General features: G+C 39.2%; 1 protein-coding gene across 8 annotated transcripts in view; it reads left to right on the top strand.

Annotated features, from left to right (window-relative positions):
* The first annotated feature begins 1,624 nt into the window (after positions 1–1,624).
* Ppp3cb (protein phosphatase 3 catalytic subunit beta) overlaps positions 1,625–15,110 on the top strand; it is a 53,434-nt gene continuing 39,948 nt past the window's right edge. For 5 of the 8 annotated variants that reach the window (XM_026390181.2, XM_026390180.2, XM_026390179.2 and 2 more), the window contains exon 1: positions 1,625–1,727. In XM_026390181.2, coding sequence (XP_026245966.1) covers positions 1,643–1,727 — 85 coding nt within the window. In that variant the 5' untranslated portion in view covers positions 1,625–1,642. Of the gene's footprint in view, positions 1,728–11,664; positions 11,684–15,110 lie in introns of those variants that run through there. The other 3 variants (XM_026390184.2, XM_026390183.2, XM_077798423.1) reach the window with 2 other exon arrangements.

Below are 15,110 nucleotides of genomic sequence, written 5' to 3'. Positions count from 1 at the left end.
ATGGTGCTGGGGTTCAAACCCAGGGCCTTCCACGTTAGGCAAACGTTGGAACACTAATTCACATCCCCAGCCCTACCTTACATGTTTGTGATGTGCCTCCCTGTCCCTTCCTTGCTCTCTTCCCATCGCCCTTGTCCCCCTTTTTTCCCCTTCCCTTGGGGAGTTGTGTCACTTCCATGCCAGAAGAATCCACCTTCTCTCAGCCTCACCCCCAAAATCCCTTCTCTGTAAGACATTTATTTTATTTTATTCATTTTAGTTGTCGACAAACTTTTATTTTTTTATTTATATATGGTGCTGAGAATCAAACCCAGTGTCTCACACATTCAAGGCAAGTGCTCTACCACTGAGCCACAACCCCAGTCCCTGTAAAATATTTTTTGAGCTGTCTTTGCAGAGTACCTGTTAGGGGCTAGGGATATAGCTCAGTTGTTAGATTGCTTGCCTTGCATGCACAAGGTCCTGGGCTCAATCCTCAGCACCATGAAAGAGTACCTGTTGGGATTTCCTTTCTTTTTTTTTTTTTTTTTTTTTTTTAATCCTAGGTGCGGGTCATTGAGATTGACACAAAGGAATAGAAAGGCACTGAGACCTTTATTCTACTGCTTACCTCATTACTACAATCTATTATGAACAGATTCTGAGCACATGTTTTATTGAGCAGGATGATTTGCAGGAATTTCACCCTCCATCCCACTTGGCTCCTAAGCCATATACACACACATACACATATACATACACACACACACACACACACACACACACACACTCTATATATATATCTTAGAAGATAAACTGGTTTCTTTCTTTGATTAAACACATCTGATGTCATACACATACTATGAAAAGTTCTTCTACCTCCTTCCCCATGACTATTAGTCACCTTGGACTAAAGTTCAACAAGTCACTTGGGCCCAGATTCTGTGTATGCATAGAGATAAGGAACTAATTTTTAATTCTCTGTTTATCCCTCTGCCTTCCAAACCATTTTTCTGAATGAATCGAGGGGAATTATGTCCTTTTCAGGTGAATTCTGCAGATTCTTTGAATATCTTTTGGTGTCATTCCCTCACTTCCCCTATACTGCTTTATGTTAGTCTGTGCCTTCAAACTCACTTGACAATTCCAAACGCTAAACACAAGAGCCAAAATTCCATTTTGAATGGTCATGTCTCTGCTCTAGAACCTACAACACCTTTTCTATTCTCTTGTTCCCTGCACCTCTTTAGTACTCATATCTAATAGCTAAATTGTTATACTTTTCTGTTAGTGGGAGTTCTGTCTGAGATTTGATAGCGTCTCTCCACTTTACTGGGTAATTTGTGAGAGCGAATGTCATTTTTCGTTGCTCTTATTAATCGAGCAACTAGCTAAGGACTGCTTCCTCTACTCACTTGCAAAGAATTTTAACCTGATCCCTTAGCCTCGTCCTGTTTCTTTCTTAGCTTCAGTAATTTTGCCCAACTCCCTAGAGTCTGCCCCGCCTCCGCCCCCGCAAGCGCGATGCATGCCGGTCTTAGCCCCTCTGAAGGGAAAGAGGGTCCGCCATGTTCCCCGGCGGCGCCGCCGCTTGGCTCTGGTAGCCGCCGCCCCCGCCCCCAGCCCCGCCCGGCCCAGCGCCTAGCCGAGCCCCGGGCCCAGCATGGCCGCCCCGGAGCCGGCCCGGGCTGCACCGCCCCCACCCCCGCCCCCACCGCCCCCTCCGGGGGCTGACCGCGTCGTCAAAGGTGAGAGGTGGACGAAGCCCTGGGGGCCTGGCGTGAGGAGCTGTATGTGAGGGCGGGAGGGAGCCCGTCCCCTCGGGAGCGGGCCCGGCGGGGCGAGCGAGTGACTGGCTGCCTCCCTTGGGGAGTGGCCCCTGGGCGGGCCCCTGCTGAGCGGGGCTGAATTGGTGACTCCGCGGTCTCCCGCTGCCTTCAGGCTGGGGCGGCGGTTTTGTTCTTGGGGTTTCCTAGCCCAGGGTTTGAGGCTATTGCCTGCTGTGAGCCCCTTTCTTTTCTTATTCGGCCTGTCACAGCGGCCACGATTAGCTTCCTGCTCCGCGACAGCTGCACTCCCGGCTCGCCGGGGCTGACGGAGGGGCTCCGAGACCTTCAGCCACTCGGGGCCCGGCGACTAGCAGTCCGAAATCGCTTCAGCTTTGGCCCACGCTTGCCCGTCCGTCCGCCCTATCCGCGCCTAGCTAATGCCTGCCGCAGGGGTTCGCGCTTGGCCTGCAGTTGCCTCCCTGCGCTGAAATTGGGGGAACAGTATGGGATTGGACAAGGTGAAGGGTCCAGGCAGGCCAAAATAGAATTGGCAGCCCAGACTTTAAAACGCAGAATGGTGGTGTTGGGGGGTGGGGGTGGGCAGCGTTTAAAAAAACCAAAAACACCATCGTGGAAGGAAGAATTATTAGAAAACTGTCGACAGTTCGGTCAAAGGGATTACCCTTCTCCTATAAACACACATCTACACCCTCACCCTAGAAGAAGTTAAACGTTTCTGAGCCAGGACAGACTTGATGGATGTTTACACATTATAGGTAATAAGATTTGTTTAAGATAAATTGAGGACTGAGAGTTGCTTAAGATTCTAAGCCCTGGGAGAGCCCATCAACTTAAAACACTACGGTGGAGATTAAAAACAATTCGAACTGGTTTTTCTTTACCATGTAACTTGGTAAGTTGAAATCATTGTAGAATAAAGATTTCCCCCACACACACCACTTTTTTTTTTAAAGATACTTATTTTGTTGTTAGTTTTTTCACTCAGCCTCTCAAACATATTGGTACAGTGTTTAAACACTGTTAGCACAGTTTTGAAATCTGAATGTATGCCTCCATTAAAATGCTTTAAAACAAAAACTTTTCCCTTTTCATGTTTTTGTTTTTAAATTTTAAAAATTCAATTTGAGCCTCTTTTGATTCTTTTTTTTTAATATTTATTTTTTAGGTGTAGATGGATACAACACAATGCCTTTATTTTTTTATGTGGTGCTGAGGATGGAACCTGGGTCCTGTCCCTGTCCGTGCTAGGGGAGCGCTCTGCCCTGAGCCACAATCCCAGAGCCCCCCTCCCTTTTGATTCTTGAAAGAATGACATTGATTTGTACCTAGGCTAATAAGTGTTCTAAAAGCTGGTAGTCTGTCCAGTGGGGCCAGGCATTGATTGGAATTAGCTGAATAAAGCATTAAGAGAGCCAGGCATGGTGGCGGACATCTATAATCCCATCACCTTGGGAGACTGAGGCAGGAGGATCTCAAGTTGGAGGCCAGTCTTACCAATTTGGCAAGACCTCCAGTAACTTAAGACCTTGCTTCAAAATGTAAAAAAGGACTGGGGATGTAGCTCAGTGGTAAAGCACTCATGGATTCAATCCCCAATAAATCCTGCCCCTGAAGTTATAGACTCTTTGTTCTGAGATATCTTTAAGAAGAGAAAAAAGAAATTGGTAGTTCAGCCTACCAAAAAATCCTGTAATTCTAGGGGGATGGGAATAAAGTATATTATACAGATTGTTTCTGCATTTTCTTACTGTATTTCTGTGTTCACTTCCCTGGCCATTTTTCACCAGACTGAAATAATCAGTCACATTTCATGAATAATGAATTTATATTACCTTTATACTTGTGAATCTTCTTGTTCTTGTCATATATATGGTAATGTTTTCTACATGCAATAAAAATGAGGTTCTAAGGATAAAGCTGGTTCTTTAGGGGTGAGTTATGAGTCCAAGACAGTCATATTTATAGTTTATTGGCAGGGGGCAAAAAGCCATATGCTTTAGGTAAATAGGAATGGAGCTTGTTAGTACAGAAAATTATAGTTATGGGGCTGGGGTTATGGCTTAGTGATGGAGTGCTTACCTAGCATATGTGAAGCATTGGGTTTGATTCTCAACACCATATAGAAATGAATAAATAAAATAATGGTTCATCGACAACCAAAAAATATTTTAAGAAAAGAAAATTGTAGTTAAGTACAGTTTATGGATATCATGTATATGTGCTTAGTTGTATACTCTTGGTGAAGACAGCTTTCATTTCTTTATGGAATTTGTTAGCCAGTTGGAATTTATATATGGATCACATTTTGAAAGATAGTGTGTAGTAGTAGTAGTCTACTGTAGTAGACTAGTTTGCACTGCTCATGGAGTCTTACACCTTTCTCTGAAGTTACTTGGAAATCCACCTTTCATATAGATCCCCCAAATCCACTTTTAAATTTCATTTTTAGGCTTTTTTTTTTGTCTTTTTTTTTGTCAGTTTTTGTACCATAATGTTACAGTTGACTGTCAAGAACAGTGTTTCCTGAAGAAAAATTATTGTGCTAATTCAATTAAAGTTTAACTTGTTAAAGATTTCATTTAATTCCAGGATGTGATGCTTGTTTTGCGTATGTACCATTTTATAGTAATATTATAGAAACCATCATTGGTATTGATTACAAGTAATCTTTTACTCCCTAAAACTCCTCCTTACTGTGTTGAAATTTTAGGTTTTATACTTCTAGTCAGAAGGCCTACATTTCATGGTCACGTAGGTTTTTAAAGGGATTTCAGTCTTCCCGTGTTTAATATCAGATGCCTGAAATTCACATCTTATAAAGTTCGGGAGATTTGAATACTATAGGTGATTCGTGTTTAAATGGGACAAAATTATTGGTAGCTCAAACAACTAGCAATGGAATCATCATTTGACCCAGTATCTTGCTCCTCCATGTATAGCCAAAGGATTTAAAATCAGCCTACTACAGTGACACTGCCCCATCAATATTTGTAGCAGGTCAATTCATAATAGCTAAGCTGTGGAACCCACCTAGGTACCTTTCAACAGATGAATGGATAAAGAAAATGTGGTACATACACAATGGAGTATTACTCAGCCATGAAGAAGAATGGCTTTTGCCAATAAATGGATGGATCTGGAGATTGTCCCCAGAAACCAAAGGTTGAAATTTTTTACCAATATGTGGAAGCTAAACCACAATAAGAGAGGAGAGGGGAAGAATAGATATTCAGTAGATTAGACAAAGGGAAATGAAGGGAAGGGAGGGGGAATAGGAAAAGAGTAGAATGAATCTAAAATAATTTTCCTATGTACATATATTAATACACCATAGTGAATCCCACCAACGTGATATCCATAAGAAGGGGGTCCTAATTAGAACAAGATATATTCCGTGCCTGTATAATTATATCAAAATGAATTCTATTCTCATGTGTAACTAAAAAGAACCAATAAAAACATAAATAAAACTATTAGTAGCAATTCCATGTCACTGATTATGGATGACTAGGCTCCCTAGTTAAAACAAATTCAGTTTTAGGCCCAGTCCAGCTGCTGGCTCAGGTGAAAAACTTTTTTTTTTTTTTAAGTGGTTCATAATGGTTATACTTAATGATGGGATTTGTTGTTATATATTAGTATATGAACAGGTCAAATTTTTTCTGTTTAAAAGTTAATGTAGGCCAAATGACTTAGGTGAGATTTATGTGATTTATATGACCTTTAAACTATTCTGTTTAGCATTTTTCTGTACATTAGTTGCAAATAAGAAAATGGAAATAAATTAGGAAGTATTTAGCTGTATCTGCACCAGTACCTTACTGCCAGTCAGCAAAATTTGTGTGGGTAGTTAAAGTACAAAAACCTGAATTAATTTATATTACTTTTCCTCCTCCTCTCCAAAGTTTACTTGGCCTGAATTGTTTAAATAATTCTTTTCTTCCCCAGTTACTCTAAATATGGACTTTTTGTTATGTAGACTAGGTCCCAGATTTGTGAAGTTGGATTGTCCTTGAGATTATCAATTCTGTTAGTCATAATACAAAAGTCACCATTATCACTTAGAGAGCATGTTGTATATGTTCATTTTAGCACGTACAGTGTGACAACTTTCTTTTACATTCAACATTTTCCCCTTATAGGTTTTATTGACTATATATAATCTTACTTTCTTACTGAACCAAGGTCTGAAATGTGTATTTTATTTTAGCCTGATGTGTTCTTTTTTTTTTTTTTAATATTTATTCTTTAGGTGTAGATGGACACAACACAATGCCTTTACTTTTATGTGGTGCTGAGGATGAACAATGGGGTCCCACCCATGCTAGGCGAGTGCTCTATCGCTGAGCCACAATCCCAGTCCGCCTGATGTGTTTTTGATGGGCAGCCTTATGATTTATTTAGGTTGTGTAACCAGCCATTCTGTTTATTAATCTGAGATCATTTGACTAAACTGTTTTCCAGTACCTTAGCTTTATTAGAATTATTTATTTTTATTAGAGATTTTCTGGTAAACCACATAGGTCTTGGGGTCTCATAGCTACTTCAGTGTTTCTTACTAGATTATTATTTATTTGTTCATTCTTCCCCAAGTATGTGCTACCATGCCCAGTTGTTTGTTATTTTAAAGCAGATTGAACTTTAATTTTTGTTTACAAAGTCTGTTTTGGAGACTTACCTATATAAAATGATAACTCCTGGAAATGGTTTTTCTTCTTTCCTCCCCCATTAAAATGTTGACCATACTAAAAGCTTCAGTACCATGTGTCCTAGAGAAAGCAAAGGAACAGAGAGTACGTGTGTGTGTGTGTGTGTGTGTGTGTGTGTGTACAAGAGAACGAGAGAACACTGATAACAAGTTATCTTAGAGGGAAAATGCCAAGTAAGAAATAAAGCTCTTCAGTAGAGAGGCAAAAGCTTCAGGTTTTAGAGCTATTGAATGAATTGGCAAGAGTTGTAAAGTTGGGCTGGGGATGTGGCTTAAGCGGTAGCACGCTCGCCTGGTATGCGTGCGGCCCGGGTTCGATCCTCCAGCACCACATACAAACAAGGATGTTGTGTCCGCCAATAACTAATAAATAAATATTTAAAAAAAAAAAAGAGTTGTAAAGTTCAGTGAAAAGAACCTTGATTTATTAAATGAGCTATGTTCTAGTGCCAATCGTATGACTTCATTTCACCATAAAAAAAATGGTTGTTTATGCACAGAAATGAAATAAGCTGAAGCTAATGGGGCATCCTTGTATGATATATAAAATATATTTTGAAATATGAAAGTAACCCAGTAGCAACTTTTCTTAAAACTCCTGCTGTGTGCTTCAAAACAGACAACAGATGTGTGCAACAGGCAACATAAGAATAAAAGAATAAGGGTTGGGGTTGTGGCTCAGTGGTAGAGCACTTGCCTAGCATGTGTGAGGCACTGGGTTCGATTCTCAGCACCACATAAAAAATAAAGGCATTGTGTCCATCGATAACTAATAAAAATATTTAATATAAAAGAATAAGAATAAAAGGTAAAATACAGTTAGGGTCCTTGGGGAATTCAGTACTTATGAGAAATTAATACATATCATAAGGACTGGCATGATTAATAATTGCCAGATAAAGTGGAAGAACCAGCAAGTTGTCTGAGTCTGAAAGAGGTAATAATGGCTCTGAACCAGAATGGTCTAGGGAGAGATTTTTTTGGTACCAGGGATTGAACTCAGGGGCACTGGACCACTAAGCCACATCTCTAGCCCTATTTTGTATTTTATTTAGAATCGGGTTTCACTGAGTTGCTTAGCGCCTTGCCATTGCTGAGGCTGGCTTTGAACTTGTGGTCCTCCTGCTTCAGCCTCCCCAGCTGCTAGGATTACAGGCCTTCGTCACACGCCTGGCTTGTTTTTAGTTTTGTCAGGGCTGGGGATCAAATTCAGGGCCTTCCACATGTTATTCAAATGCTCTTATCACTGAGCTACATCCCCAGCCCTTTATGTAGGGTTTTTTGTTTATTTGTTTGTTTGTTTTATAGGCAGAAAGAGGCCTTGAAGGATGGGTAGGATTGAAATAGGGGAAGTGTGGGATCATTTACTTGTACAGCATTTTTTGAGCACCTACTTCAAAGCAGGCATTGTACTAGGTATGGAGATTGCAAATTGAGTACGATATTAAGTAAGATCTTTTACAGTGCTGGCAATCTAGTAGAGGAAGACATTATTGTAAGTAAAAAATAAAATGAACTAGAAACAAACTGCTGTTGAAACCACAAATAAGGAATTCACAATCTTTATTTGAAAAGAAAGCATCATTGGTTTGGGATAGTTCTTGGAGAATGTGTGGAATTTCTTCAGGCAGAAGGTAGGAGTGGAGAAAACAAGCAGGAAGGCATGGAACTTGGAGGGGGAAGACAGGAAAGGTATGGCAATATATGTAAAGCGCTTGAGGAGTGGCTGGTGAAGTTGGAAAGGATATTTTGTATACCAAGTTCGAAGTGAAATTTAAGCTAGAAAGCAGAAAGATTGCTTCTAAATAATCAATTTGGGATACAAGCTCTGGAAGTCAGACTGCCTGGGTTTGAATCCTAGTTCTACCACTTGATAATTGCCTTACTGTGGACAAGATATTTAACATTCTAAGCTTTAGTGTTCTCCCCTCCTACTTACTGGGCTTCCTGCAAGCTAGTTAGGCAGGTGCTCTTCCAGTGAGCTACATCCCTCAACTACCCCTCACCTTTTTTTTTTTTTGGACAAGGTCTTGGTAAATTGAAGAGGCCAGCCTAGAATTTGTAAACCTGGATTGCAGATATTTGGGATAATAGGCATGGAACACACCTGGCCCTAGTTTTTTTCATTTATAAAATAGAGTTGATAGCTGGGCACAGTGGTACATGTGGGTAATCCTACTGACTTGGAGGCAGAAAAATCGCAAGTTCAAGGCCAGCCTCAGCAATTTAGTGAGATCCTATCTTGGGGGTAGATTATGGAGAAGCTTCAAAGTTGTAAGTAAAGATAACTAGCTAGAAAAAGATGGTCAGGAGGGGCTTTCCAGATTCTTGATACAATCAAAGACTAAATGAAGAAAAGGGAGTGAAACTGGAACATTAGAGATTTGATAATTTAGTCAGATTGCAGTTCAGGATTTTAGAGGTAGTGCATTGACTACGGAGTAGAGTTCAAGCCTCTCAGTTCTTAAATTTAATTAAATATTTATTTTGTTGTTCTGGAGATTGAACCCAGGGGTGCTCTACCACTGAGCTACATCCCCAAAACCCTGTTTTTGGACAGGGTCGTGGCTGTGTTGCCCAGGCTGGCCTCATCCTTCTGCCTCAACATCCTGAATAGCTAGAATTATAGGCATGCACCACGGCTTCTGGCCAGTTCTTCAATTTTAGATAGGTCATTCACATGGATGTTGATGATGATGGAACTTAGGATGGAAAGACTTTTGAGCCAGGACCCTAAGTTTAGGATGCATGTAAGTGATGACTAGAAATTAAGTAGATGGCAGGGACAAAGGAAAACTAGCTAGAAGGTATGAACTTCAAAGGAAGGAGGCATTCATTTCCTTAGTAGAATGATGATGTTGGAAATGGTATTGAAGAGCTAAAAAACAGCCGATTGTTAAGAGTATGGAAAAATAAGCATCTACTTTGAAAAAAAAGCATTTGAAAAGTATTGTACTTCAGAAGCACATCATTCTGTGAAGAGCTGTGTATGTGTTTAGGGTGAGAAGGAAATATACACATATATTTTAATCTTACAATAAGAATTCTGGAGGCCTCAGTGATAAAAATTAGGAGGGAGAACAGCCAGAAGAAAATGGTGTGAGGTAAGGGAATATAGAGAAAAGTCAGTATATGAGGATATTATGACTGTAGTACTTTGGACTGTTGCCAAGGAAGACAAAGATAGGAAATACAGTAGAATGAACTGACCTCAGGCATCTTGATATTTTGTTCAGTTTATACAGCACTTCATTGGAGTTGGAGGCCCCTTAGGTCTAAGAGTGTGAAGCTTTAGCTTAGTGTTAGGGAACATGATTAGTTAATTCCTAGAATTCCTTGTCAAGTGGTAGAAGCAATAAGATTTTGCCTCCCCCTGACCAATCTGTAGTTTGGTTTTCCTGCTTCCTAAATTCAAGTGTATTTTAGGCCTTGGTTGTTTTTTTTGTTTGTTTTATTTTGTTTTGTTTTTCAAGAGAAAAGAGAGAGAGAGAGTTTTTTAATATTTATTTTTTAGTTTTCGGTGGACACAACATCTTTATTTTATTTGTATGTGGTGCTGAGGATTGAACCCAGCACCCTGCACATGCTACTGCTTGAGCCACATCCCCAGCCCTAGGCCTTGTTTTTTAATTATCATATATTAAGTGCAAATGAAGATACTTTGTGAATGTTGTTGGTTACTATATAGATATGCCCTTCATGCCAAGATTTGGATTAAAGGGAAATTCTTAACAGAGTAGTTTGATCAAAATGAGTATTACCAAATCAAGTTTTCCAGTGTTGGTAACTTGGTGATTTGAGGTGTTTGAGCTATTCAAATTAATCCTCTGTTATTAGCCATTTCAGTTGGTGATCATTCATGTTAAATTTACATACATTTATGTTCTGGTTTTTCCTTATCACAAATATAGAAGAGTAGGAAAAATTAGTCTGCAAAAAATTCATGCAGAAAAGAAAGAGAAAGAAAGAAACCATCCAGCCAACCTGGGAAAGCATCAATAACTGGATGAAGAAGAATTAAAAAGGAAAGCCCTTTTTATATATATATATATAATATATATATATATATATATATATATATATATATTTATATATATATATATACACACACACACACACACACATACACACACATATTTTAGTTTTTTTAGGTGGACACAATATCTTTATTTTTATGTGGTGTTGAGGATCAAATCCAGTGCCCCGCGCATGCTAGGCGAGTGCGTTACCGCTTGAGCCACATCCCCAGCCCACAGGAAAAACTTTTAAAAGCCTGAAAACAGGATGAAATGCTTTAAACTGTGTTAACAGAAGAAACTATTGGTTGAGATTTTTTTTTCTTTTTCCTTTTTTTTAAAACAAAAAACAAGCATTCCTGGGCAGTGGTCCTGGAAGTGCCTTGACACCCTGGGTGTGAGCCCACCCCAACCACACTGCAGCATGGGAGAATATTAATTGGGGCGGAGAGTACTGGGGCTTGAACTCAGGGGCACTTATCTTAACCACTGAGCCACATCCCCACCCCTATTTGATATTTATTTAGAGACAGGGTCTCACTCAGTTGCTTAGTACCTTGTTTTTGCTGAGGCTGGCTTTGAACTCGTGATCTTCCTGCCTCAGCCTCCCCAGTTGTTGGGATTACAGGCATGCGCTGCCGTGCCTGGTGAAAATATTAATTTTTGATGAAAAAAAATTAACTCCATATTGAGCAACTTACTTTAGACCAAATTCTGTTTTGTCAGGTTTTTTTTTGCCTGGTTGGATTACCTGCTTCTTCCAAACACTACTGTACATGCCTTGTCCCTCTCATTTTCTTATTCATGGATATATTAAAACTTAGTCCTTTGAAACTCCATATTCTTCACTTTAATGTTGTATTGTTACAACAACTCTGATTCTCTGTAGTTTTCATCTGCTTTTATGGAAAAAAGTACCCACTCAACCTGTATCATTCCTTATACATAGCCCAACTGGTTTTGAAATGTAGAAGTCTGCCTTGAGTTGGGAAAAAAAGTAGAAAAGTATAAGTCTGTAGATAAGTAATTCATGGGTATAGAGGTAGTTTATGCTTTTCTCTTTTTTTTCAGGTGAAAAATAACAATATTGCTCTTGGATAAAGAAGTGACAACACCTTGGTGTGACTTAGCAAGCAGTCTAACATTCACAGTGTGCATGAAAACATGCAGTACTACTTGTATCTGACAGAGTAGGTAGAAAAGAGGATGATGTCCCAGGTGGTTTTTAGGAAGTTCTGTATTTTGAACAGAATTCAGCCAAGTGGAATTATGTTGTTGATTGTTAGAAAGTATGATCTGAAATGCTGCACCTTAAAACCAAACAGTATCCCTTTTCCTGAGTACATTGATAAAATTTTTAAAAAATATTTGTTTTTTGTAGTTGGACACAATAACTTTATTTTATTTATGTATATGTGGTACTGAGGATTGAACCCAGGGCCTTGCACATGTAAGGCGAGTGCTCTACCACTGAGCCATAACCCCAGCCCCCAGTGATAAAATTTTTTTGTGGCCTAATGAGAAAAATATACTATCTTGATCTCCAAGAATTTGTATTGAAGATATATTTAACCTCATTTTTATAATGTCCGTAGAGTAACTCTTCATTTATTTAGCAATTGATTCATTAAAATGTATATTTTTAAACATACTTTAACTGAGGCTTTTATTTTATTAGGATCTTGTCATACTATTTTTGGAGGAATAAAATGTCTTTTAATGCCTTCTTCTAGATGAAGCAAAAAGTAATGGGAATAAAGCTGGACATGGTGATACATCCTAGTGGCTTGGGAAGTTGAGATGGGAGGATCACAAGTTTGAGGCCAGCCTCAGCAACTTAATGAGACCCTGTCTCAAAATTTTAAAAAAATAAAAAGTGCTGGGATGTGGCTCAGTGGTGAAGTGTCCCTGGGTTCAATCCCCAGTAAACCCCTCCCCACGCAAAAGGAATACGTGTGTTTCTATATAAATGTGAAGGGAAAATAAGTATGTTCAGATTTTCTTTAACTGAGTATCAAAAAAAGAAAGAAAAAAGCAGGGGGATTGATTTTTTAAATCATCCTTCTCTCTACCTTAGTTCTTATCTCAACTTTGTTTTTATTTTAAAGGCTGATTTTATTTTTATGTGGTGCTGGGGATAGAACCCAATGCCTCGAATGTGAAGCACTCTACCACTGAGCCACAACCCTGGCCCCTGTTCTTATCTCACTTTTGAAGGGTCAAGTTTTTCCAAATTTTTTTCCTAGTATGATGCGGTTATTTATTTTCTTTCTTGGGTAATTGATATCATTCTAACATAGCTCCCGCCCCTTTTGTAGTTTGTTTAAATTGAAAAGGAGCTGTTGGTCCTATATATTTCAGGCTTCTATATGATAATTGCTAATCACAGTGATGACCCTAAAGTATCAAGAAAATACTATATATTGAGTGCCCAATTAAAAGAGAATTTTTTTTCCTTAACAACTGCCCCACCCCCAGAAATGAAGGGGTTCTTACATTTCAGTCTTTACTTAGTAGACTTTGACCATAAATTTCTCTCTTTATTTTGAAAAAACAAAGTACTATTTGATAAAGAGTCTGAAACTGCAGTCCAAGTTGATTTTGAATGCTTAAAATAATTCACCTATCAGGGAAACCGTCCCCTTCACAAAAGCCTGGAAAAAAATACTTAGTAATCAGTTTAACAAAATGGGCAAAAGATCTCTCCAATGAAAACTACAGAACGCTAAAGAAAGAAGACAACCTTGGAAAATGGAAAGATCTCCCATGTTCTTGGATAGGCAGAATTAATATTGTCAAAATGACCATACTACCAAAAGCACTATACAGATTTAATGCAATGCCTACTAAAATTCCAATGATGTTCTTCATAGAAGTAGAAAAAGTAGTCATGAAATTCATTTGGAAAAATAAGAGGCCCAAAATACCCAAAGCAATGTTTAGAAAATGATGTAGGAGGCATCACAATACCAGAACTTAAATAATATTAAAGAGTTGTAGTAACCCAAATTGCATGGTATTGGCACCAAAACAGACAAGAAGACCAGTGGTACAGAATAGAAGACATAGAGACAAACCCACTTAAACAAACTTAACTCATACTAGACAAAGGTGCCATAAACCTACATTGGAGAAAAAGAGCCTCTTCAACAAATGGTGCTGGGAAAACTGGAAATCCACGTGTAGCAGAATGAAATTGAACCCCAACTCTCAGCCTGCACAAAACTCAACTCAAACTTGGTCAAGGACCTGGGTGTTAGACCAGAGACCCTGCACCTACTAGAAGAAAAAATAGGCCCAATTCTCCATCATATCAGCTAAGGAACTGGCTTCCTTAATAAGACTACTAAAGCACAAGAAGTAAAATCAAGACTCAATAAATGGGATGGTATCAAACTAAAAATGTCCTTCATTGCAAAGGAAACAATCAAGAACATGAAGAGAGACTCTACAGAATGAGAGAAAATCTTTACCACCTGAACCTCAGAATATTAATGCATTAATCTCCAGGTTATATAAAGAACTAAAAAACATAACACAAAAAAAACCCAAATAACACAATTAACAAAGGGCAAAGGGACTGAACAAGCACTTCATAGAAGAAGAAATACGAATGGTCAAAAAATACGTGAAAAAATGTTCAACATCTCTAGCAATTAGAGAAATGCAAATTAAAACTACATCAAGATTCCATCTCACTCCAGTCAGAATGGCAATTATCAAGAATAAAAGTAACAATAGGGCTGGGGATGTGGCTCAAGCGGTAGCGCGCTCTCCTGGCATGCGTGCAGCCGGGATTCGATCCTCAGCACCACATACAAAACAAAGATGTTGTGTCCGCCGATAAAAAAAAAAAAAAAAAAAAGTAACAATAAATTTTGTTGAGGTATTCTCACGTATTGCTGGTAGGACTGCAAATTGGTGCAACCGCTATGGAAAGCAGTGTGAAGATTCCTTAGAAAATTTGGAATGGAACCACCATTTGATCCAGTTATCCCATTCCTCGGTCTATACCCAAAGGACTTAAAATCAGCATACTACAGCATTGACACAGCCACATCAATGTTTATAGCAGATCAAGTCACAATTGGCTATTCAAAATAACCAAGTTATAGAAACAACCTAGGTATCCTTCAATGGATGAATGGATAAAGAAACTGGTATATATACACAATGGAATAGTACTCAGCCGTAAAGAAGAATGACTTTATGGCATTTGCCAGTACATGGCTGGAACTGGAGAATATCATGCTAAGTGGAATAAACCAGTCGCACAAAATCAAAGGCTGATGTTCTCTCTGAAATGTGGATGCTAACCCACAACTAGGGAGGGGAAGAACAGAAGTGCATTGGTTAGACAAAGGGGAATAAAGGGAAGGGAGGGAAGAGGAGAATTAGGAAGGACAGTAGAATTAATTGGACGTAACTTTCCCAGCCTTGTATTTGAATACACAACTAGGGTTACTCCGCATCATGTAAACCACAAGTATAGAATACTAATTAAGGGGCTGGGGATGTGGCTCAAGCGGTAGCGCGCTCGCCTGGCATGCGTGCGGCCCGGGTTCAATCCTCAGCACCACATACAAAGATGTTGTGTCCTCCTATAAAACTAAAAAA

Source organism: Urocitellus parryii, chromosome 5, assembly GCF_045843805.1.
Source record: "Urocitellus parryii isolate mUroPar1 chromosome 5, mUroPar1.hap1, whole genome shotgun sequence".
Taxonomy (NCBI): Eukaryota; Metazoa; Chordata; class Mammalia; order Rodentia; family Sciuridae; genus Urocitellus; species Urocitellus parryii.
The sequence above is the reverse complement of the archived record's forward strand: the minus strand, read 5'-3'. Positions and strand labels throughout refer to the sequence as shown.